This window comes from Ptychodera flava, chromosome 14 (assembly GCF_041260155.1).
Source record: "Ptychodera flava strain L36383 chromosome 14, AS_Pfla_20210202, whole genome shotgun sequence".
In the NCBI taxonomy this organism is placed as follows: domain Eukaryota; kingdom Metazoa; phylum Hemichordata; class Enteropneusta; family Ptychoderidae; genus Ptychodera; species Ptychodera flava.
In genome coordinates this window covers 39,600,840-39,622,998 of record NC_091941.1, presented here as the reverse complement: position 1 = coordinate 39,622,998, position 22,159 = coordinate 39,600,840, and the positions used below count along the sequence as shown (strand labels likewise).

General features: G+C 35.3%; 1 protein-coding gene across 2 annotated transcripts; it reads left to right on the top strand.

Annotated features, from left to right (window-relative positions):
- The first annotated feature begins 45 nt into the window (after positions 1-45).
- LOC139150467 (dipeptidyl peptidase 3-like) lies at positions 46-20,176 on the top strand. Of its 2 annotated transcripts, XR_011556233.1 has the most exons (17): positions 230-725; positions 933-1,022; positions 2,730-2,867; positions 3,770-3,844; positions 4,624-4,717; positions 5,024-5,157; positions 6,221-6,351; positions 7,243-7,301; positions 8,039-8,233; positions 9,400-9,506; positions 12,301-12,456; positions 13,395-13,519; positions 14,297-14,417; positions 15,125-15,304; positions 15,620-15,782; positions 17,673-19,461; positions 19,523-20,176. XR_011556233.1 is itself a non-coding variant. In XM_070722854.1 (16 exons), exons 1-16 carry the CDS (start codon positions 450-452, stop codon positions 17,810-17,812), a joined length of 2,184 nt encoding a protein of 727 aa, XP_070578955.1. In that variant the 5' UTR covers positions 46-449; the 3' UTR covers positions 17,813-20,176. The 2 variants fall into 2 exon arrangements, 1 of the variants encoding a protein (XP_070578955.1); XM_070722854.1 differs by having other exon boundaries at positions 46-725; positions 17,673-20,176.
- The last annotated feature ends 1,983 nt before the right edge of the window (positions 20,177-22,159 follow it).

Sequence of the window (22,159 nt, the reverse complement as noted above, 5' to 3'; positions counted from 1 at the left end):
ATATGCGCAGCCGCAGTCGCAATATCGGACCATCAGCAGAAGCTGTTAAAGGTTAAAGTTGAAAGTTCAACACCGACTTCTGTTATGTTCTTCATTTTTTCTCTCAATAGTAGAGTATACGCCGTCGACAACAGAAAGAATTGCTAAGATTTGAATGAAATTTTCGATACTAGCCAAGGAATAGCTTGTGACAGTGATTTCTGAGCACGTTCTGCTTCAGCCTCGTTTTGATATTATACACACCTGATACAGGCGTGGACACCCATGCATGCGTTTCTGTGTAGAACACTAACACAATACACTGTCCGCATTGCTAGCTGCAGTGTCCGATGTCGCGCGCGTGCAGCTATATTTAGTAACAAACCATTAACCGCGAACAGTGCTATCCTAGTTCTGTCTCACTGTCTTCGCTTCCAGCGTTAACTTTAACCGAGGCCGGCAGAGTAACGATGGCAGACTCCCAATTCGTAATACCGAATGGCGTACCGGTGGCAAATTTAGACTGCAAAGTTGCTTTCGAAGGTCTCACCGAAAAGGAAAAGCTCTACGCTCACTTTCTGGCTCAAGGCTCCTGGGAAGGTGGGCTTATAGTTCTCTTCCAAACTTCGGCGGAGTCCCCGACAATTTTTATGCTTCTCCAAAAGCTATTCAAAGCACAGAAAGTATCTGAGCTAGAAGAAGCATCTTTGAAGGCGGACAATGGTCCAACTAAGGAAGACTTTGAGGTAATTGTTTCCATGGTAACTAATATATGAGAACAGAAATGCATATAATAAATTTTGTAATGATAAGCATAGCAGTGTAGCAATGATCATGCAATGACTTTCAATGAGCTTTCTTGATTGTGATGGCAGATTTCCAAAGGTCTTTCACTTTCAATTCTTTACTGGAACATGGACTACATCGTATTTGTTATTTTTCCCATACAACAGGCATTGTTGACCTATGCTGCTGCATTTTACTCTAACAGCGGCAACTACAAATCATTTGGTGATACAAAGTTTGTGCCAAACTTACCAAAGGTAAGTCTTTTTTTGGGAACCTGATGATGTGGCAGCTTTACAATTTTCCATATACTGGGCAAGTTTCATTTTGAAACTGAAACTGATCAAAACAATTACACGATTGAGAAATCTTATGGGATATTCTGTGTTGAATAGCTGAAAACATCAGTGGGTACAGAAATCATGAAAGATTAAAAAAGTAGCAAGCATGTCCAACTAGAGTGGCAAGAATTATACCTACCAGCTAATTTGTGTTGTATAGTTGTGCAAATGTAAGTTCTGGGACAGGAGATTGATCAAACAAAATATCTACATTTGACATTTGATATTTTATGAGATATTGAACAAATTTGATATTGAGAGGATTTGTAAAGTGTGAATAAAGTACGGATTTCCAAATGAAAGTGGTTTCTGTACAAATCTATCACAACTGACGCTTCCTCTATGAACCAAGTTGTTTGTTTGACAGAGGTTGGTGACTTATTTTATTCACCCAACTGTTGGCATTTGGGCTGGGCATTTGGGTCATAGGGTTATGCTATGCTATTGTTGTTGTGTACCATTTACCATTTGTCTTGTTGCCAAGAAGGCTCAGTTTGCAGAAATCCTACTTGAAATTTTCAAACATCCCTGAAAATCACTAGAATAAATATTTCAGCAATTTAGCCTTGCTCAGCCTTCAGTTGTATTTGTTATAAATGACAACTGTATTTGCACTAGATATGCTTATTGAAAGATAAAAATTACTCCCACTTGTATCATATATCACAAAATAACAAATATAGAAAATGCCAAGGGAATCTGAAAATATAATCAGAGCATGTCTATACATGAAAAATGGGAGTACACATTTTTATCATGTCACTACACTATGCTGTCTTCTATTTTAATATATGGAAATGTTATAGAAGGGAAATCATGTATTCAAGGGTTTAATATGCATTGCACATTGCATGCATACTTTTAAAAAACTAATATATTTATTAGTACAGTATATTGTGCATGAAACTTCATTTTCTCTCATTTTGTTAGGTGATTGTTTCTGTTTTCTAAGTGGTACACAGTATAAGACAAAAATGCAAGACAAAAATACAAATTATTGCCAAATTTGGCCAATTGTCAATAGTGATGATATTTGCCTCTGATCTGAAAGATTTTCTGAGATGCCAAATTTTTGTGTTGTCAGATGAGATTGGCCAGTTGAGGTGTAGCATTGTTGATTGCTAGGCCGCTGTCACAATTTGTGATATTGTATGTTGTCAGGGGATACAACACTTCATGATTGCTCAACACTTCTCAAAGATGTAACAGATTTACTATCAGATTTTCGGCTAGTTGATCATGAAGTATGGATAAAAGTTGTAATAAATGTTACTGATAGATGTGAATTGTGATGATAGCAAAGAAATACTTTTGCACAGGGTAGGAGGTTACATAGAAATAACAAAACTGAATTCAGTTGAAGGTATGCTATCTTTTCAGTTAATTAATTACCAATTCAATTAATTAATTACAAAGTCAATTAATTAATGTAATCAATTACAAAAATTTCTGTTAATGGCCATCACAAGACTGAATATTTTTAAATGTTACAATATCGCTGACTGTTGATGGTTATTATTTTGAACTTGAATTTCTCATATTTAAATTTTAATGAGATTCCATGAATTCCATTCAAACAGTTAAAAAGGAATTAACTATATTGTCTCATCCATTTGTCTATAGGAAAAGTTTTACTGTGTGATAAAATCCAGTGCAGCATATGCAAAAGATGCAGCAGGCATTGAAGAATTGTGGGATGCTTGTAACCATGCTCTGTATTCACTCGGTGACAGAGAAAGAGAACTTGGTTTAGGAGATAAGGTAGGATCCTTGAATGCAATATAACATTCTTTATTTATAGTGTCATATTAATACTGTATTGCTGAAAATCTTTGGTACAGATTTTAATTAGCAATTATAAATAGACCTAAAAAGTATCTACGTCTTAAATCTTGGATAGCGTTTTTCTGTGTTTTCCGTCGCCAAGGCATCATGGGTAATTAAACCTGCCATTGACAAACGAAACTGGTGTTTCATCTCAACCCCCCTCTTCTTAACATAGTTTTTACCTTGAAAATGGAAGACTTAAATTGTGCTCAAACTTCCGGAAGCAAATTTTCAATCATTTTCTTTCAAAATCAAGAATAAAAATCAGGGTTTATTATGCAAATTTTGGTACTAGTGAAACAAACTACCAACTATTTACTAATATTTGAAATGCAAAATGGCTGCCATCCCTGTGTTTTCTCTATGGGAGAAAATGAAATTCCAGATTTGCACAAAACTAAGTGAGTCAAAGACTATTTACTCCGTAAACTTCAAAATGAGCCCTTCAAGTAGTAGACCAAAGGGAACAAATATCGTAAAAGTCTGAGAATCTGAATATCTGTCTCCGGGCACATTCTACCTTAATGAATGGTTTTACTGATTAAAATTTGATGGAGACGCTATGATTTGGACTTTCTCAAACATTCAAAATGGATATGTTCACTATTCAATGAAATACCAAGAGGAAAATCACTCATAAAGCTAAACCACTGATAAAAAAATGTGTGTAAAATCCACTTAAGGTTTACACTATTACGTTCCTTTCTCCCCTCCTCCTTCCAGAAAAAGGACAAGGCAAATTTGCAAAAGTAGAAGTAGGAATATTCTGTAATTTTAATAGTTTTGAAAAATAAAGTTTGTAGGCGATAAGATTATATAAATTGTCTTTTATTCAGGGCATCACCACATATTTTTCAAGCAACTGTACTATGCAAGATGCAGAGAAAGCTCAGAAATTAATGAATGACAAGGTAAGTTCTGATTTGCAAGTCATCATAATAGAATGGGTGCGGCGCACTGAACTTAACTAATGAATATTAAACATATCTGTCAGCTGGTCACTTCTACATTTTGTTTTGTGATGTTTTAACAACACCTGTATTTATTTCTCTTGGGTCCAGAATTTCCTTCTAAATTTAGCAAAGTGGAAGCCAAAATTTACAAACAATAGTTCAAGAGAACAAAATACAGTATGACAATATCATTTCTTATAGTGTGATGTGTTAGTGTTGAACATTTTACAATTAATAGGAACAATCTTAAATGAATTAAAATGTGTATCCTATATCAACACAAACTTCCCAAATGATGGAATGACACTGTTAATAGTGGAATGATTGTCTTCAACAATTTAAAAGCCTAAAGTATCTAAAAATAATTGTAAGATGATTCAACAACAAAATACAGGTGCACTGTAATTGAATTTTTTCATGGTCTTGCATATTCACCTTTTCTGTAGATGAAATGTCTATTTACATTGAAGTCACTTTTTAAATCTGGCGAGTAACTTTTTTCCACGATGACCAAATTGTCAACTGACAAAAAATCTTATGACATTATAGTCATTCTTAGATGCACTTTGTGAAAAGTTTTGTGCTACTGAACTATAGTACCAATAATTGCCATGCACAACATTTTGAATTTGTTTCATAATAGTTTGGTTTCAAACACACTAATTTCATGTTGCCCCCATGTTGTGAAATAATACCAATGTACTGGTACTTTTGTGTCATGTGATTTTTTTTAATAGGATATAAGTCCATACAATACTCGTCTGTTTAAAACTGTTGATGCCAATGGGGCTGTCATCTATGAAATCAGACTTGCATCATCATTGACAACAGGTAACTTTTCACTGAAATCAAACAAATATTGATTTTTTGCTTCAGAATATTTGTATGGATTTTTCCTATAGAAGTTCAGATATGCCAACATTGTAAAAATATGTTTGTATTGCATATGAAATATGCACAAAAGTGGCAAATGTATTCTTTACAAAAACTATAAACGTAATGTATCAGGTTTGCTTGTGTAAATGTATAAACTGATGTTTTTAGTTCAAGTGATTTAAAAAAGGAAATTATGTGAAAAAATTGTTTACCTAATACATGATTTAAAATTTTCTTTCTTTCTGCAATTTTCTTGAACAGATGAATCAGTGGAAGAAGTGGAGAAAAGTAACAAATGTGGTACATACAATTTTGAAGGAGATACATTCAAAGTAACTAGAGGAGACTACGCACCTCTGATGGCCAGAATGAATGATAATCTGAAACTAGCTAAGGTAATCATGCACCTCTGATGGCCAGAATGAATGATAATCTGAAACTAGCTAAGGTAACTGTGCACCTCTGATGGCCAGAATGAATGATAATCTGAAACTAGCTAAGGTAATCATGCACATCTGATGGCCAGAATGAATGATAATCTGACACTAGCTAAGGTAACTGTGCACCTCTGATGGCTAGAATGAATGATAATCTGAAACTAGCTAAGGTAATCATGCACCTCTGATGGCCAGAATGAATGATAATCTGAAACTAGCTAAGGTAACTGTGCACCTCTGATGGCTAGAATGAATGATAATCTGAAACTAGCTAAGGTAATCATGCACCTCTGATGGCCAGAATGAATGATAATCTGAAACTAGCTAAGGTAATCATGCACCTCTGATGGCCAGAATGAATGATAATCTGAAACTAGCTAAGGTAATCATGCACCTCTGATGGCCAGAATGAATGATAATCTGAAACTAGCTAAGGTAATCATGCACCTCTGATGGCCAGAATGAATGATAATCTGAAACTAGCTAAGGTAATCATGCACTTCTGATGGCCAGAATGAATGATAATCTGAAACTAGCTAAGGTAACTGTGCACCTCTGATGGCTAGAATGAATGATAATCTGAAACTAGCTAAGGTAATCATGCACCTCTGATGGCCAGAATGAATGATAATCTGAAACTAGCTAAGGTAATCATGCACCTCTGATGGCCAGAATGAATGATAATCTGAAACTAGCTAAGGTAATCATGCACCTCTGATGGCCAGAATGAATGATAATCTGAAACTAGCTAAGGTAATCATGCACCTCTGATGGCCAGAATGAATGATAATCTGAAACTAGCTAAGGTAACTGTGCACCTCTGATGGCCAGAATGAATGATAATCTGAAACTAGCTAAGGTAACTGTGCACCTCTGATGGCTAGAATGAATGATAATCTGAAACTAGCTAAGGTAATCATGCACTTCTGATGGCCAGAATGAATGATAATCTGAAACTAGCTAAGGTAATCATGCACTTCTGATGGCCAGAATGAATGATAATCTGAAACTCTCATTCTAGGAACATGCAGCCAATGATAATGAGAGGGATATGCTTGAACATTACGTTAATAGTTTCACCACAGGTTCCGTAAAGGCTCACATGGATGGGTCAAGGAGCTGGATCAAAGATAAAGGACCTGTAGTTGAGAGGTAAGCCTTGATGTATATCATTATCGGTGTTTCCTGCCCCGGATAGACACCTCACCCTGCTGTGGTGATGGGAAGATACAGTAAAACATTACATAATGATAGCTGGCGATTTGAGAAATGAAAAAGAGCAACACATGTGAGTTAGTGAATATGTTAGCTGGTCCTATTTATCACTTTAATTGTCCCTTTCATAAATATTGTTCAGTTCTGTGTATGGTTTAAATGTAGTGAGACCACAAATCTTTATTCAACTGGTGCTTGACATTTGAATGTAATACAAGAACAAAATACAAGATGAGTAGTGGAAATCTTGTGGAATGAAATGTTCGATGACAGAGTGGAGGAATCTCTGAGTTTCTGAATATATCTTGACATCTGATTATCAACTTTGATGTTTCAGTAACTAGTTTGCACTTGTCTTAGTTCACTGTGTGAGTCAGAAATGACAACAGTCCAGTATGTATTTAGCAGTCAGCTGTGAACCCACCAATGTAAACCCATTACCAAAACTCAATGACATCTTGTCAGTGTCTATTCAGCAATTTTCAGCCATCAATCCAGCCATGTAAACCCAATAACACTCATCTACATACCAGTAATAACCAGTTTAGTTTTGATGTTGGTGAGTTGGTTTTCAGCTGACATGACTTGGTGCCAAGTGTTAGAAATTTTGTACATCAAAACTTACATATCTGAATCTTAGACTGAAACAGTGAAAGAGGACTAGTTATTCTATGATCTTAGGCTGAAGAAGGTTTAGCATTTAATTTGACAGTAAATATCAATAACATCCCTTTAAGCTGATCTGCAGATTTCATTTCTCTCAATCAACTAGAAAACAGTTTGGTCCAAATTTCTTGATGCAGTGTCTATTTTTTGTTCCAATGACAGCTACATTGGTTTTATTGAGAGTTATCGTGATCCTTTTGGTGCCAGGGGAGAATTTGAAGGTAAGACCTGACTTAATACTTTGAGTTATTCATTGAGAAGTCATCGTTGGATGATATTTTAAGGTCATTAACAAAGGAGAAGGTAAATCACTAATCAATACTACCTATGGCTGAGAAACATGAAGAGTACAGAGATCAAAACTGACAAGAAATGTTATTTTGAACCGTAAAAGACCTAAGGTTCTGAATTCATTCAGGGAGATACAATGACATGATTAAACCAGATCAGTTTTGATGTTGGCAACTTGGTGTTCAGCTATAGTGACATAGTGTTGGAAACTTTATGTACATGAATGTATCATCATATGAACAGTATGAAAGAAAATTCAAATAAAATAGAGACAACAACATTGATAGCAATAGATTAATCATGAAACTTAGGTTGTCTTTGTTGTTTTGATTGAGTTTCACAATATAAAGTATTTAGACAACATTTCTCTGCACCATTGTATCAGTCGCTTTTACTTGTAGATACCAACTGCTAATAGCTGCTGAAATGATGTACTGAGGAGATCTCGTTATACCAGTTTACCTCTTTCAGTAACTTTTGTCCTCTTCTGCAATGATCATAATAGTGGAATAATATGGTAGTTTTCATAAAATTTCAAGCAGCATGAACAGTTACAAGTGTACTAATTAGCTTTGGTTGAAATTAAAGCTTATTATTATCCAAATACAAAATGGAGATGCACAGTTAAAATTTTAAGTCTTGTTGAACACCTTGTCTATGTGTACAGGTTTTGTTTCCATGGTAAACAAGCAGATGAGTGCCAAATTTTCTGACCTGGTATCACGCGCAGAAGAGTTCCTGCCTATTCTTCCATGGCCTAAGGAATATGAAAAGGATAAATTCCTAAGACCTGACTTCACTTCCTTGGATGTCATGTGTTTTGCATCCAGTGGAATTCCTGCTGGAATAAACATTCCTAACTGTAAGTTTATACATTTCTATATCATCATTGTTGACATCTTACCTGTGAAATTTAATAGAAAGGATGTGAAACAAATCCCTAGAGTTGTCTATTGTGTCTCTTGAAAATGTCCAATTTGAATTTTGTACAGTGTTTTTATGCTTGCAAAATTCTCTTTTGCCCAATGACAAATGTATGATAATGATTTAAATATCAATTTATTTGGAAAAAATATCTTTTGTCATCTACATGGTCTGGAATCAGATATTCCAAGTGTCTCTACTGCTGGAAACTAGTGAGATATCAGTTAATCATCGAAATAAAATTTGCATACTTATGTTTTTAGGGAACTTTTTCAGGTTTGGTCAAAGAAACATTTATCCGCACAGTTTAGCCATTGTTAATTGTTAGTACTCAGGCAAAGTGCACCAGCACGTGCAGCTGGCACTGATGTATGCTAATGATTATAGGTTTGACTTTCTCATCCATTGTCCCATGTTCATCAGTATTCCCTTATATTATTATTATTATTATTATAATTATTCAGGATAAAAACACGAGTACAAACTCTCAGGGTCCCATAGTAATAATAAAAACCCCAACATTTAATAAAATACTGACGGACATAATTATAAAGAGACTGCAAAGACAAGCACAACAACCAGGACATTTTAAAATACATCAGCTTCCTGTACATTAAAACTGCTTTGAATGCAATAACCAATCCGAGTTCTGAACCGCTAAAATTAGCTTATTATATCTATAATTGTCCTTGCTTGTCAGGTCACCTGTTTTATCTTTAATAAGAGGAACAAGAATTGTCCTCATAAATTCTTCAGGCAAATAGGCATGCGACAAAAATGAGGTAAATGTGAGGGCAAACAAAACATGAAGCGTAGCCAGTTAAGAATATTTGCTAGTCATCAGCACCAGCTGTCTTTAATACCAGATGGCAATATGCCTGTCACACAAGAAATGTTTGAGGTACTAATATAATTGACAAACCAGCCATACATATTATCTTAATTATCTTAAATATTCACAGCTGAGCTATATCGACTGCTAGGTCACTGTTTACCTAACAACTATTTCTACGATATGTTTAAATTCTTATTATTAGGATGTACAATAAGTACTTTCTCTACAACGTATTTATTTCCCTGTGAATTTTTGAACACATTTTGCAGATGACAATATCAGACAAGAGGAAGGGTTTAAGAATGTTTCCCTTGGGAATGTGTTGTCAGCTCACACTAAAGAACAAAAAGTGACATTTCTCACAGATGAAGACAGGGTGAGTGCATTTTCATTGTAACTTGCTAACATTGTCTTAATTTCCTAAAGAGAGCTGCATTGATACATTGGGAAATTACTACAGTCTGGTGAAGGTAGTGTTTTAATGTGTTATAACCTGCTACCCCCATCATTAAATACGCCCATTGGTTATAAATACCGGATTACATGAAAGGACGCTCATTATGCAAAGAGCCATCGTGCGAGAAACTTGAACTGAGAGCTCCACAGATTGCGGTTTTTTGCGTGTTTTTTTATGAAAACTCTATGAAATGGGAATGCTCTACAGCAGGGTAAATACCTGATCAAAGCATAACGACTCCATATTTTTTAAACCGATAAGTTTTCGGGACAATTTTAGTGAGTAATTGTGCGTGGCCAGTGAGAACGTCGACCCAGGGGACGCCGATTGGGATTTGAATACCACTGTCAATCAAACCTTGTGCAAAGTAAGACACGAGTCAGCTTGATGTGTACCTAATGTAGATTAGCATTCGTCTTATCTGCTAATGGTGACTAAAATAAATAAAATATGTGTCAAGATTTCCAGTGTCGAAAGATGTGCGTAATAGTTTCTTCACAGTTCTCCAACTTTTGTACCTACCCGCCGCATTTCTGGCGATAAAAAAACGTGATCAGACTACATTCAAGTCGATTACATCTCAGTAACCGTGAACAAGGTCCCTCCTCAAAACGTTCCGTGACGAAGAAAATGTATTATCGGGTTCTCTCTTACTGGAAAGTTTGATGGCCCTGAAAAGGGCCATTGGTTTTGGTTTTGTGGCTTCTACCTTACACCCAACGATGGCAAATGTGTATGGTACGCCGGGCAAATTTGGATTCAACGATCGGACAACAAAAGTCATGCAAAATGGCATATCAATTTTCTTCTTTTGACGATTACGTCATTGGCCTGCATCAGATGCTGTTTTCGGGCCAAAAATCGCTCATCACGCCAAGCATGTGTCCGGTCAAGGATATCCCAATACTTCCGACAGAGACGGAGTCAGATAGACGCGTTGTCATAGCCAAACTAATGATGCTAAACTCAGAATGACAAATCAAGAAATGTTCAATACCCTGGCACAGAGGTGTGAAGCGGTACGGTATCCGTGTATAGTTTCCCATGGAGTGTCGTATGTACCTCCATGAGTCTACTTATAAACTAAATGTTTATTTGACTATGGAGCTAAAAAAGTATGATTTGACTTCCTCTGTTTCGTTTCGTCGTCACTTCGAGTGTACGTATCCACGTGAGCAAGTGCCATCTTATCGATAACCGATGTGATGCAGTTCCGATGCATATCGATCCACAAAGTTCATTCCGTCTGAGAAATTTACGAGATTTCCTGTCCGAGTTTTCGAAATGCATCTGATTTTTGTACTTTTTTGTTCCAATGCAAACGAAGTCTCGCAACACAAATTGGCAAATAATGTAATACACGATGATCTGGACTTGTTTTCTGACTTCCGACCGCCATCTTGGCCTCATAAAAGTTTTACGTTGGCTGGTTGAGTGTGTCGGGATCACGGTTCAATCTTCAGAAAATACTCATTTTATATTATTTCAACACCGATGTTTCCAAATTTACATGTATAAACATTAGTTCTAAGAATTTGAGAGATTCGAACGATGCAGATCGTGTTTTTTGCATACCAGTATATTGACTTGTAATTTTGTGGATCGAGGCATAGACAGTAGAGGGGGGAAGATGGTCGAGGACACTGTCCGCATCCGGCGCCAAGCGACACACTGCTGGAATCGGTGAAATCTGTAACTCGAACGCACGAAGTATGGTGAAAATACTCATGCCAAAATGTACGCACTCTGACATGCTCATTGACGTTCAACGTGAATTTATGTTTGTAAATCTACTAATATAGCGGCGTTTGACGCAAAACAATGAAAACGATACTATGTTGACAGGGTGGAGTACCCACTAATGTGCGAACCTGGGATTGAGAACGGCGGCTTTAAATGGCATGTTCCTTTTGGTGTTGCACATGCTCAGAAAAGTAGAATGTGAGTTGTGTTTGTGTTCATTATGATTTCTAGTGAATGGTTCTTTACTGATATTTTTGAATGTCATGTAGCCAAGTTTAACAGTTGGCACTGTTTTTGTAAAGCAAATTTCAAATTCAAGAAGTCAAAGTTGTCAAATTAAATCAAATTATGCTACTAAAGTTATAATAAAATAAAATTTATATGAAATTTTATACACTGTACAGTGCACAGAAGTTATGATTTCACTAGAACTGGTAAAGGTACCTATATTTGGTAACGTTTCTCCAAAGTTGTCATGAATCGGTAAATTTTTGACAAATTGTCTGCAATCAAATTACAATTTATTAAAAACAATAAATCATCATTACCTTTTAGCAAGTTTTCTAAATACAGCTGTTAGAACTCTGTTAATGTGCAGTTGATCTAACTTCTTAGTCAAAGTCCTGTATGATAAATTTGCTCAGCTAGTTCTCTTTAAAAAGCTACAAGATTGAAAGCTAGCATGCAATTGGTGGATATGTTATCTTTCGTTCACAATATTTTCTTTGAAGTCTGCAGCAATACTTTGCGATCAGTTTTACTTTATATCTGTCTGATTAGGTAGAATGGAATGGGAAAAGAGCTCTGGATCCTAGTTGGTAACTGGTATTTGAAAGGTTTTGTCATTGATACATATTTTGTTTGTGTTTTCATCCCTGTCTGCATATCTTTCTTGAAGTTTGTGAAGTATGAAGTTATGAAATACTGCATGTTTTGAAAATTTCTGTCAATTTTCATTTCTTTACTTCAGGATTTATTCTCAGAGCTGAAAGCACCATCCTTTGAGCTTCAAGTTGGTCTTCATGAATTACTTGGCCATGGAAGTGGTAAACTCTTCCAGAAAGAAAAAGATGGTAAACTGAACTTTGACACTGAATCAGTCAAACATCTAGAGACTGGTGCCAAGGTATTTTAACATGAATGTATCATCCTCATTGTGCCTAGATATTGCTCATGGCAATATTTCCTTGTAAGATATAGCAGTATAGTCTTAAATCTTCTGAGAGAGTGATTTGGAAAATTTTACTTGATAGCTGTTTTTAGTTTGTTTTAGAATGTAAACATTTCCCAGTGTGATTAAATCAATATTAATTATATTTTCTACAAGTACTGACTTTATGTTTAAAGAGCATGCGTTGGCACCAGATTGCCTAATCAGAAAATTTACCCTCCTGATTACAATTTCAATGGAAAACAAAAGGCTATCACACCTCCATAATCCTCTTACAGACTAGAACAAAGGCGATTCCAGGGATCACGAACAGTGCCTTTTTAAAGGTCTTTCATTTTCCTTTACTTGTTGCAATATCACCATGCTACTGAAAGAAATTGGTTAAATATTAATTTGGAAGTTTGAATATTTATGAGTCACCAGTCTTCAGTGATATAATATCTTCAAGGGAAGTCGTGTACAGTCATTTCTCTGGCTTAATTTCCAATAACAGATGAGTGCTAAGAGTTTTCTACAATGACTGAAAATTTTTGACCATTTATTGACCATTGATCACTACATAAAATCAGCATGTATCGTGGTAATAATTTGAAAGACTCTCTCTTACAGCCCATCATTAGCTAATTAGGGTGCCCCTCTCCAGCCCTGATTTGAACTTTTCATAGCCCAGCTGAATTAGCTGGCATAGCCATAAACATTTTAGTAACTTTTCCACTTGTTCCGAATGTTACTGATTTCCCGCCCTCTTTTCGCACTGAAAGTCATTGACTTATGCCTCTGAGTTGTAATAAACTGACTTAGATAAGATGACCTGTCAGTAAAGATGCTTAATTGTTATCCTAATAATTACAAAACAATTATTTAGCATAGAGATTTGTTACTTTTCATTATAGATTGAAAGCTGGTATCTGCCTGGTGAGACTTGGGACACAAAATTTCCAGTAATTGCTTCCACGTATGAAGAATGCAGAGCAGAATGTGTTGGCCTGTATCTCTGCTTGAACAGAGAAATACTCAAGTATGTACCCTTTCTTATCACATTAAGGTTATTGTTATACATCTACTATGGAGAACAAAAGAATTTTGCATCTGTAGTTTTACAGGCTGTAAAATTAATGCCCTTTATTTTGCTCCATATGTGCATTTGCAGTCAAAGACAAATTACGACAGCTCATTTGATGTCGTAGTTATAGTCAAATATGAGATGCGTAATAATACAGATATTATGAAAATACTTCAAAATATTTACTCAGACATTGGTGCTGCATGTCACCCTCAATGTTGCGTTAGGTCATACTAAAGTCCTCGTGCATATACATACTTTATGGTATGAGAAATGTTTCATTGATCTCAGAATATTTTACGACCAAATTGAACATTTCACATTAAAGTTTACTCAGGTAGCTTTTCAGCCAAGCATTGATGAAATCTCAGCATCATTTCAGTCCAGGGCACAGACCAGATATTGTTGTGCACAAAAGCTGTCCATTAACTTTCACAGATGCTAAAAAAGAAAGGTCATAGTAGTGAATTGAGTAAATTAGGAATTAGGAGTCAAAAGTTTAGTGTAAACATACCACAATCATTGTTGTATTTAAAGAGTCAGTCCCTCCAAGTAGTTGAAAGGAATGTGTTCAAATGTATTACAAGTGTTATGATTGTTCATAGATAAAAGCTACATAGAAGAGTTTCAAGCAGTACAATACAATGCAATCCATACTGTGAGATGATGATGAGACTTTGCTTTGTGTACGGTAATAGCTTTTAATTTGACAGATTTGTGTCTCCTTTGTAGAATATTCAGCCATGAAGGCAAAGCTGCGGAGAATATTTTTTATGTGAATTGGTTGAACATGGTAAGAGCTGGTCTGTTAGCATTAGAGTTCTACACTCCAGAGACTAAAGCATGGAGACAGGTATGTAACATCTGATCACAGAGAAACCTGATTCAAATCAACTTCGAATCCTACACGGTCTGCATATGATCATGAAAGTATCAAGAAAGACAACCTGCCATCATGAGCTTCTGAATGGAAAACTTTACTCTATTTTTGGCACTTTAGCCAACTAACTATTCAACAACACTCGCATGGAGCATAATTTGCTTTCAATGTCAGCCATACTGCACACTTTCTTACCCCATGGTATCTTTGCTGTTGTGTGTTGATTAAATCAAACATACACAATAAGATTCATTTTTCAAGTGAATAATTAATAACTCATAGTGTAAAAACACAATGAATATCAAATATGTCTGTAAAAATTGCACTGGTGCCTGTGATGTCATTGCTTTCTGAAATATGTTGAACGAAAGTTGTCAACACAAATATTGTGATGAAAGAAATAAAATAAGTGTCATGCAGTGCCACTGCTACTTGTATTTGGGATGTAACTTCAAACTGGGGATTTTTGGAGCATTTCAAACTTTAGAACTGTTATGAACAGTCAACTAAATGTTTACAAAGTTTAGACAGTGTTTCATCCACCCAGTGTTGCAATTACTTTTATCACCCACAATAATTTCTTACAAGCAAGTTTTGAAAAGTAGGGCCATAGCATTAGTTTCCAGTACCTGCAACTCTACATGTGCGTAATTCATTACTTTCCCTTTTACTGTACTCAGGCTCACATGCAGGCAAGATATGTAATATTGCGTGTTCTGTTAGAAGCTGGTGAGGGATTGGTTGAAATTGAACCAATCACTGGAGAAGATGGTAAACCAGATGCAGTCATCAGACTTGACAGAAGTAAGATAGAAACTGTCGGCAAAACAGCAATTGGAAATTTCCTCAGAAAATTGCAAGTAAGTCAAAATAGTAAATTGATTTGAGTAATACTTTTACTATGGAAAATAATATGAAAACAAGAGATTTCAATATGTGCTGTATCAAATTTCACGTTGGCAGAAATTGAGCTGTTTGAATAATTATGATAAAATATTGTTGTCAATCTTGTAAAAAAAATGGCTGCAAGATAAAGGATGAAAAAATAATATACTACAAAGACCCAAGACTTATAATAGAAATGTGATCTGGTACTCAGTCTGTAATCAAATTGGTGAACTTTATGTGTGACTTGGCTGCTAAATCATTATTTGGATGTATGACTTGTGTTTCAGTTGTACAAATCAACAGCAGATTTTGAGAATGGTAAGGCAATGTATGAGAACTACTCCACTGTAAATGATGACAACCCGCAGAAATTCATGACATTGAGAAATGTTATACTTGCAAGAAAACAACCAAGGAGGATGTTTGTACAGGCCAACACCACCATGGAAGGTAATGTACACCTCAAAACATCTAAGAGATACCTGTACTTCATGTGTCCGTTATTAGTGGTGGTCTTGTAGTCCCACGGACACCGTCCGGGGGGACTTATAGGTTTGGTCGTGTCCGTGCGTGTGTGCGTGCGTGCGTGCGTCCGTCCGTCGTGCGTGCGTCCGTCCGTTCACGCAGATATCTCAGAGATGCCCGAAGCGATTTCATTCAAACTTGGTACAAGGATTACTTCATATGTCATACAGATGCACATCAATTTGTTTTGTGATACGATCCAATATGGCTGCCAGGCGGCCATTTTATTACAATTTTTTCATGTACAGAGCCATAATTCAGGCATGTTTCAAATGATTTTATTCAAAGTTGGTACAAGGACATTGACCAATGTCATAGATATGCACGTCAATTCTTTTTGTGATACGATCCAATATGGCCGCCATGCGGCCATTTTGTTACGATTTTTCATGTACAGAGCCATAACTCAGGCATATCTCAACCGATTATATTCAAACTTGGTACAAGGACATTGACCTGTGTCATACATATGCACATCAATTTGTTTTGTGATACGATCCAATATGGCCGCCAGGCGGCCATTTTATTACGATTTTTTCATGTACAGAGCCATAACTCAGGCATGTTTCTGCAGATTTTATTCAAAGTTGGTACAAGGACATTGACCAATGTCATAGCTATGCACATCAATTTTTTTTGTGATACGATCCAATATGGCCGCCGTGCGGCCATTTTGTTACGATTTTTTCATGTACAGAGCCATAACTCAGGCATATCTCAACCAATTTTATTCAAAGTTGGTACAAGGACATCAACCTATGTCATACACATGCACATTGACTTGTTTTGTGATACGATCCAATATGGCCGCCGTGTGGCCATTTTATTACGTTTTTTCATGTCCAGAACCATAACTCAGACATGTATCAAGCAAATTTATTCAAAGTTGGTACAAAGAGATTGACCAATGTCATACATATGCATGTTAATTTGTTTTGTGATACGATCCAATATGGCTGCTGTGCGGCCATTTTGTTATGATTTTTTCATGTACAAAGCCATAACTCAGGCATATTTCAACCAATTTTAATCAAAGTTGGTACAAGGACATTGACCTACCGTATATCATACATATGCACATTGATTTGTTTTGTGATTCGATCCATTATGGCCACCATGTGGCCATTTTATTACGATTTTTTCATGTCCTGAACTACAACTCAGACATGTATCAAGCGAATTTATTCAAAAGTATTTTTATCACAGACCTAATGAAGAGGACTCTATCCTCTCTGAGGACCTGTAATCAAAGCACCCATTAACAAGTGGGGACTGTGTCATCAACGATGACTTGTTACTACTATGGTGTTTAGCCAGATTGAGAAGACATGGTGAAAATGCTGCAGTGGCTGCTATTTTATGCAAGCAGTTACGATGAACATACAGAATTGCACACCATAGACCATACTTTGATGATTGTACAAGTAGAAATTACACAAAACCAAAGCCAAAACAGCAAAATGAATTGTATTGTAGGATTTACCATTGCTCTAATGGTTAGTTACATTGGTCCTTTGAATAAGGAAATTAGGCAAAAAATTCAGAAGTACAGGTGTTTCAAAGTTTGTCGACATTTATATGTCACTTTCTAAACTTTTCTCATAGAAGTAGGACATTACTACATTACCAGACAAGCCTGTAACATAAATTGCGTATTTCTAAATTTTTCCTATCTGAACCTTGCTATATTTGCATTTTCAAAGTGTAACATTTCCGATGTAGTTTCCTGACCCATTACAGTTCTCTTTACCTTGTTGTTGTTGTTGTTGTTGTTTACATTTGCTGAATATGATCTATTCTGTTTACAATGTACAGAAGGCAAGGTGGTCCTCCAGGAGTATGATGCTACTGTTGCTGGTATTGTTCAGTCTTTTGTGGAAAGATATCCTGATGACACAACCGAACAAATCATCAAGGACTTGTGGACAAAGGACAAAGAACATTTCAACTTCTAGCAGCTTATCTCTGTTCAGTCAGGTTTTTTATTCAAATCAGAATAAACTTACTATCTGAAATCAGGATATCTAAGAATTTACCTTGTGTAAATAACAAGATGTTGTATAATTGTAAGGCACTTGCAAAGCCCAAATATGCTACAGTATGAATGATGTAAGGATGTGTTGATCATTTGTATGTTAATTTAATGTTAAAGGCTATTGATCATAGAAACTTCTGCATGTAAAATGCATAATCCTGAATGTGATATTGTAATTTAGTCACAAATGATATTAATGAGCCACTAGGATTATGCAGGATAATATCATCACCGGAGTTAAAATATAACCTGGACTGTATATCAAGTAACCAATATTTCCCAGGCAGCCTTGTTGTCCCTGTTTTAAACTCAGTTAATACTGAACTCCACCCTAATGTCTGCATATGCTTTCAATGGATTATTTGTGTGTGTTTGTTTTTATTACTGATGTTTTGTCATATTAATGTTATCCCTTTGTCTATTCCGTACAGGGAAAATGAATCTAGTTCTACTTCTTTGTTTCAATCCCAGGAATTGCATTTTGCATGTGTCAGTTTTATGATCAAGCATAGTATGTCAGTAAAAATAATGCTAAGATTATCTCAATGCCTATGTTCTTGTGCTACAATATTGTAATAGTTTGTCTATTTTCCATGTAGTTATCGTAACTTTCGTTTGATTCTGAAATATGCAGCTATTGTCCCAAAGCAAGTTCGTGTGGAAGATAAACTTGCAATAACATTGGATTGCAAATTGATGACAAATAGCATAGCTAGTGTGACAGATTGATACTTTTCTTCACTTATTACTTGTGAACGGATTAAGTCTTTATAGGTATGGATTATCATAAGCTGATGCGTGATGTGCAATGTATTGCACTTCAGAGATTTACTGATAATCATGGTAAAAGCACTAGACATGGTTCTTTTACATTTTCTCTAAAACAATATTCAGCTTGTAGTATGAAAAGATTTCATCAAGATCAAAAACAAGACTTCATCAAGTTCAAAAAGATATTAAATTATGGTCAAAAATGGATGTCATCAAGGTAAAAAAAGTATTACATGACTCGTATATCGATTGTTACATGACTTATATATATGTCCCTACACTGATGACGTCACAGGCCACATAGTCATCATTTGACAGAAAGTGATCTTGAGCTATTTTGAACTTTGCAACTTCAGGATTTAAACATGATCAAATTACATGTTTAAGATATGAAGTACGGCTTTCAGAAAATTATGCCTAAATCATTTGACAAACTGCATAACAGTGATTCAATTAATAATATCAATGCGCCATGCAATTATGAAAATTGTTCTTTCTTTTAATTGATTTTAGTCTTTCATGGAATCATGCAACTAAAGCATGTGATTGTCATTTGATTAACTGAAAAGTTTGGAATGAAATTTGATTAGAGAAGCATCTCATATAAATATTACAGCCCAAGCAAGGGACTATATGTACCCTCAAGGCATGAGACCTTTTGCCGTCTCCTGACATCTGGCAAATGGTCACCTGCCTTCATGCACATAGGCCCTTGTTTTGGTTACAATATATATTTTAGTGTATTGCATTTTTGCTTAACCTCGTTAGTTTTCAGAAATTCAAAATATTTCCAAAAATGTTTACAAAGTAAAATGGTCTGATTAATGCCTGTCATTCACACTTCTTTTTTAATAGTCAGTCACAAAAAGAAAGAAAACATGTTTTGTGTGCATACAGGCAAAACCATGGCAGCTCCCCAAGCAACAAATCTCTTATGACAGGTTATAAATTATCAGAAGTTTCTGTGGGTGGTGCAATCATTCCATTCACTATTGCTTGTCTATGAATTCAACTTACCATAGAGGGAATAAGGGTTAGATTATATGACTATGTAGCCTGGTGAATGAACAAAGTTTTAAGAAGAAAGATTCTTGCAGTGTTCAAAAGCGCAGTCCGTATCACGATTGATGTCAATGTTGTAAATTCAATGGTCAATCTATCAAACACACCTATAGAAGAACCTTCAATTTGTGAGCAACTGTAAACTGAAACAGTTGATTTTTAGGAACAACATTTTAGAAGTCATGGGAACAAACCACATGAGTAACAGAACAAAAGACTTCTAGTATTAACTATATTTGAATCCCTTTTTGAAATAAGAGCTTTCATACCTAGATGTAGCCAAGAACTAAGCACTCATTTTGACTTGTGTTGAAAAATTGAAATGATATCAAATTTGAGACAATGGATTTAGTAGATGAATGTGTCTGATAATTTCTAGATGTACAGACTGCAACTTGTTTGTCAGCTATGTAAGTATTCTCAGAGAATAAAGTAATATAGTGCAACTTTCCTTTGTTTCTGTGTACTGCAATTATTGCCAGCAATACATGGATTGTCTGTGTACTGCAATTATTGCCAGCAATACACAGATTGTCTGGTAATAGGAATGCAATATTTTTGTAACGGCAGCTGATCCAAATCTAACAGATTATAACAGCATTCAAAAGAGATTTTTTCGATTATTTGATTTGCCATCTTTCTTATAATATACATTTTTGAATTACCTAAGTTTGTCATTTAATCCTCAAGTTTCTGTGTCTACGACCTCTATACAGAAAATGATATCTGCAATGCCATTCATAAAAAGTACAAGAATGCATTGATAGAAATTTACTGAAATTTCATCACAAGGAAACAAATACATAAGAGAATTACCCGTTTTCATAATAATCCTAATTAGACTTTGACATCTAATCACAATCAAGCCATTCCATAGTAATACTTCATTTTTTTACTTCTTTTAAACCAAAAGAATATCAAAGAAATCAATAGTAGTTGAGCTAGACTGTCCTACCATTACTCATTCTGACTGTCGAAAGCTTTCTGAAGAGTTTACGATCACTTCTACCAGAATGATTTTTTACGCTCCCATATATGCATATGTATACATGCAAATGGGAGGTATTTGTGGTATAAGGTGGTATAAGGTGGCAAAATGGCGTCTGTGTGTATGTATGTAAGTACAAAATGTATGTATGTATGTCTGTTAGTCCATCCACATTAAAAACTCCTAAACCGTAGCACCTACTGTCTTAGTATTTGGTGTACAGGTGCACCTAGGGGTGGAGATGTGAATTTGTTCAAATGAACATGTCAGTGCCAAAAATATGCAAATGAGGGGGAAAAAAGGAAAAATCCTGCAAATGGCTAAAACTCAGTAAGCATTGGTCAGATTTGGTTGAAACTTGGTATGCAGATTTCTTTAGGTATTCTAAATTATGTGTGCAAAAATTGGGATGAAATTTGCATGTTTGTATTTTAAGGGTATTTTTTCCGTTTTTAGTCAAAAAATCTTGTTCTCTGAAATCGCTCGTCAGATTGCTATGAAACTTCATATTCATGTTCCTCAGAATGACCTCAGTCATGCTTGTACAAATTGTATTGATATTGTCATATTTGTAATTTTGGGGCAATTTTCCCAATTTTTGATAAAAAATTTTTTAATCCAAAAACTGCTGATTTGATAGCTTTGATACATGTATTTGGTATACAGGTATCTAAGATTAATCTAAATATAATGTATTGAAGGTATGTTGAAACTGGCAATTTTTTTTTATTTTTGGGGCAATTTTTGCTTTTTTTGGTCAAAAAAATTTTCTCCTAAAACTTCTGATCTGGTAGCTTTGATATCTAGTGTACAGGTTCCTAGGGTTTATGTTAGTTAGATATATTTAAAATTAGGATGAAATCTGCAATTTTGTATTTTGGGGGCAATTTTTCTCATTTTTGGTCAAAAAATTGTTTCTCAAAATTTACCTGTCTGATTGCTTTGATATTTAGTAAACCGGTCCTTAGGGTTTTTGTTAATAAGATATATTGAAATTAAGTTGAAATCCGGAATTTTGAATTTTTGGGGCAACTTTGCGAAACTTTCAGTTTTACTGGGATATCTTTCATTTTGTATTTTTAAGATTTTTTTTTTTGTAATTTTATACCTACTGAAACTAAGAGTATAATGTGGTGATTTAGTAAGCATTTGATATGGTAAACTGTATTTGGTGTTCAAATGCGGTAAAAAAATCCTGGCAGATTTTGAAAAAATTCCAAACAAATGCCAATAAAAAATTCAGCCAGGAAGGTTTGACAAAAAGAAAAGGTGGGAGAGTGGGGAAAAAAGAATGTACAATGGATTGGATAAAAAAGATAATGTACCTCATCGATCTAGACACCATCCCTTATCAAATGGTCCACCCCAATGTATTTTTGTGCACAATTAACCATGCAGTGTATTTTAGTTTAAGATGTCAAGTTAGGTAAGGATTTGAAAGGAATA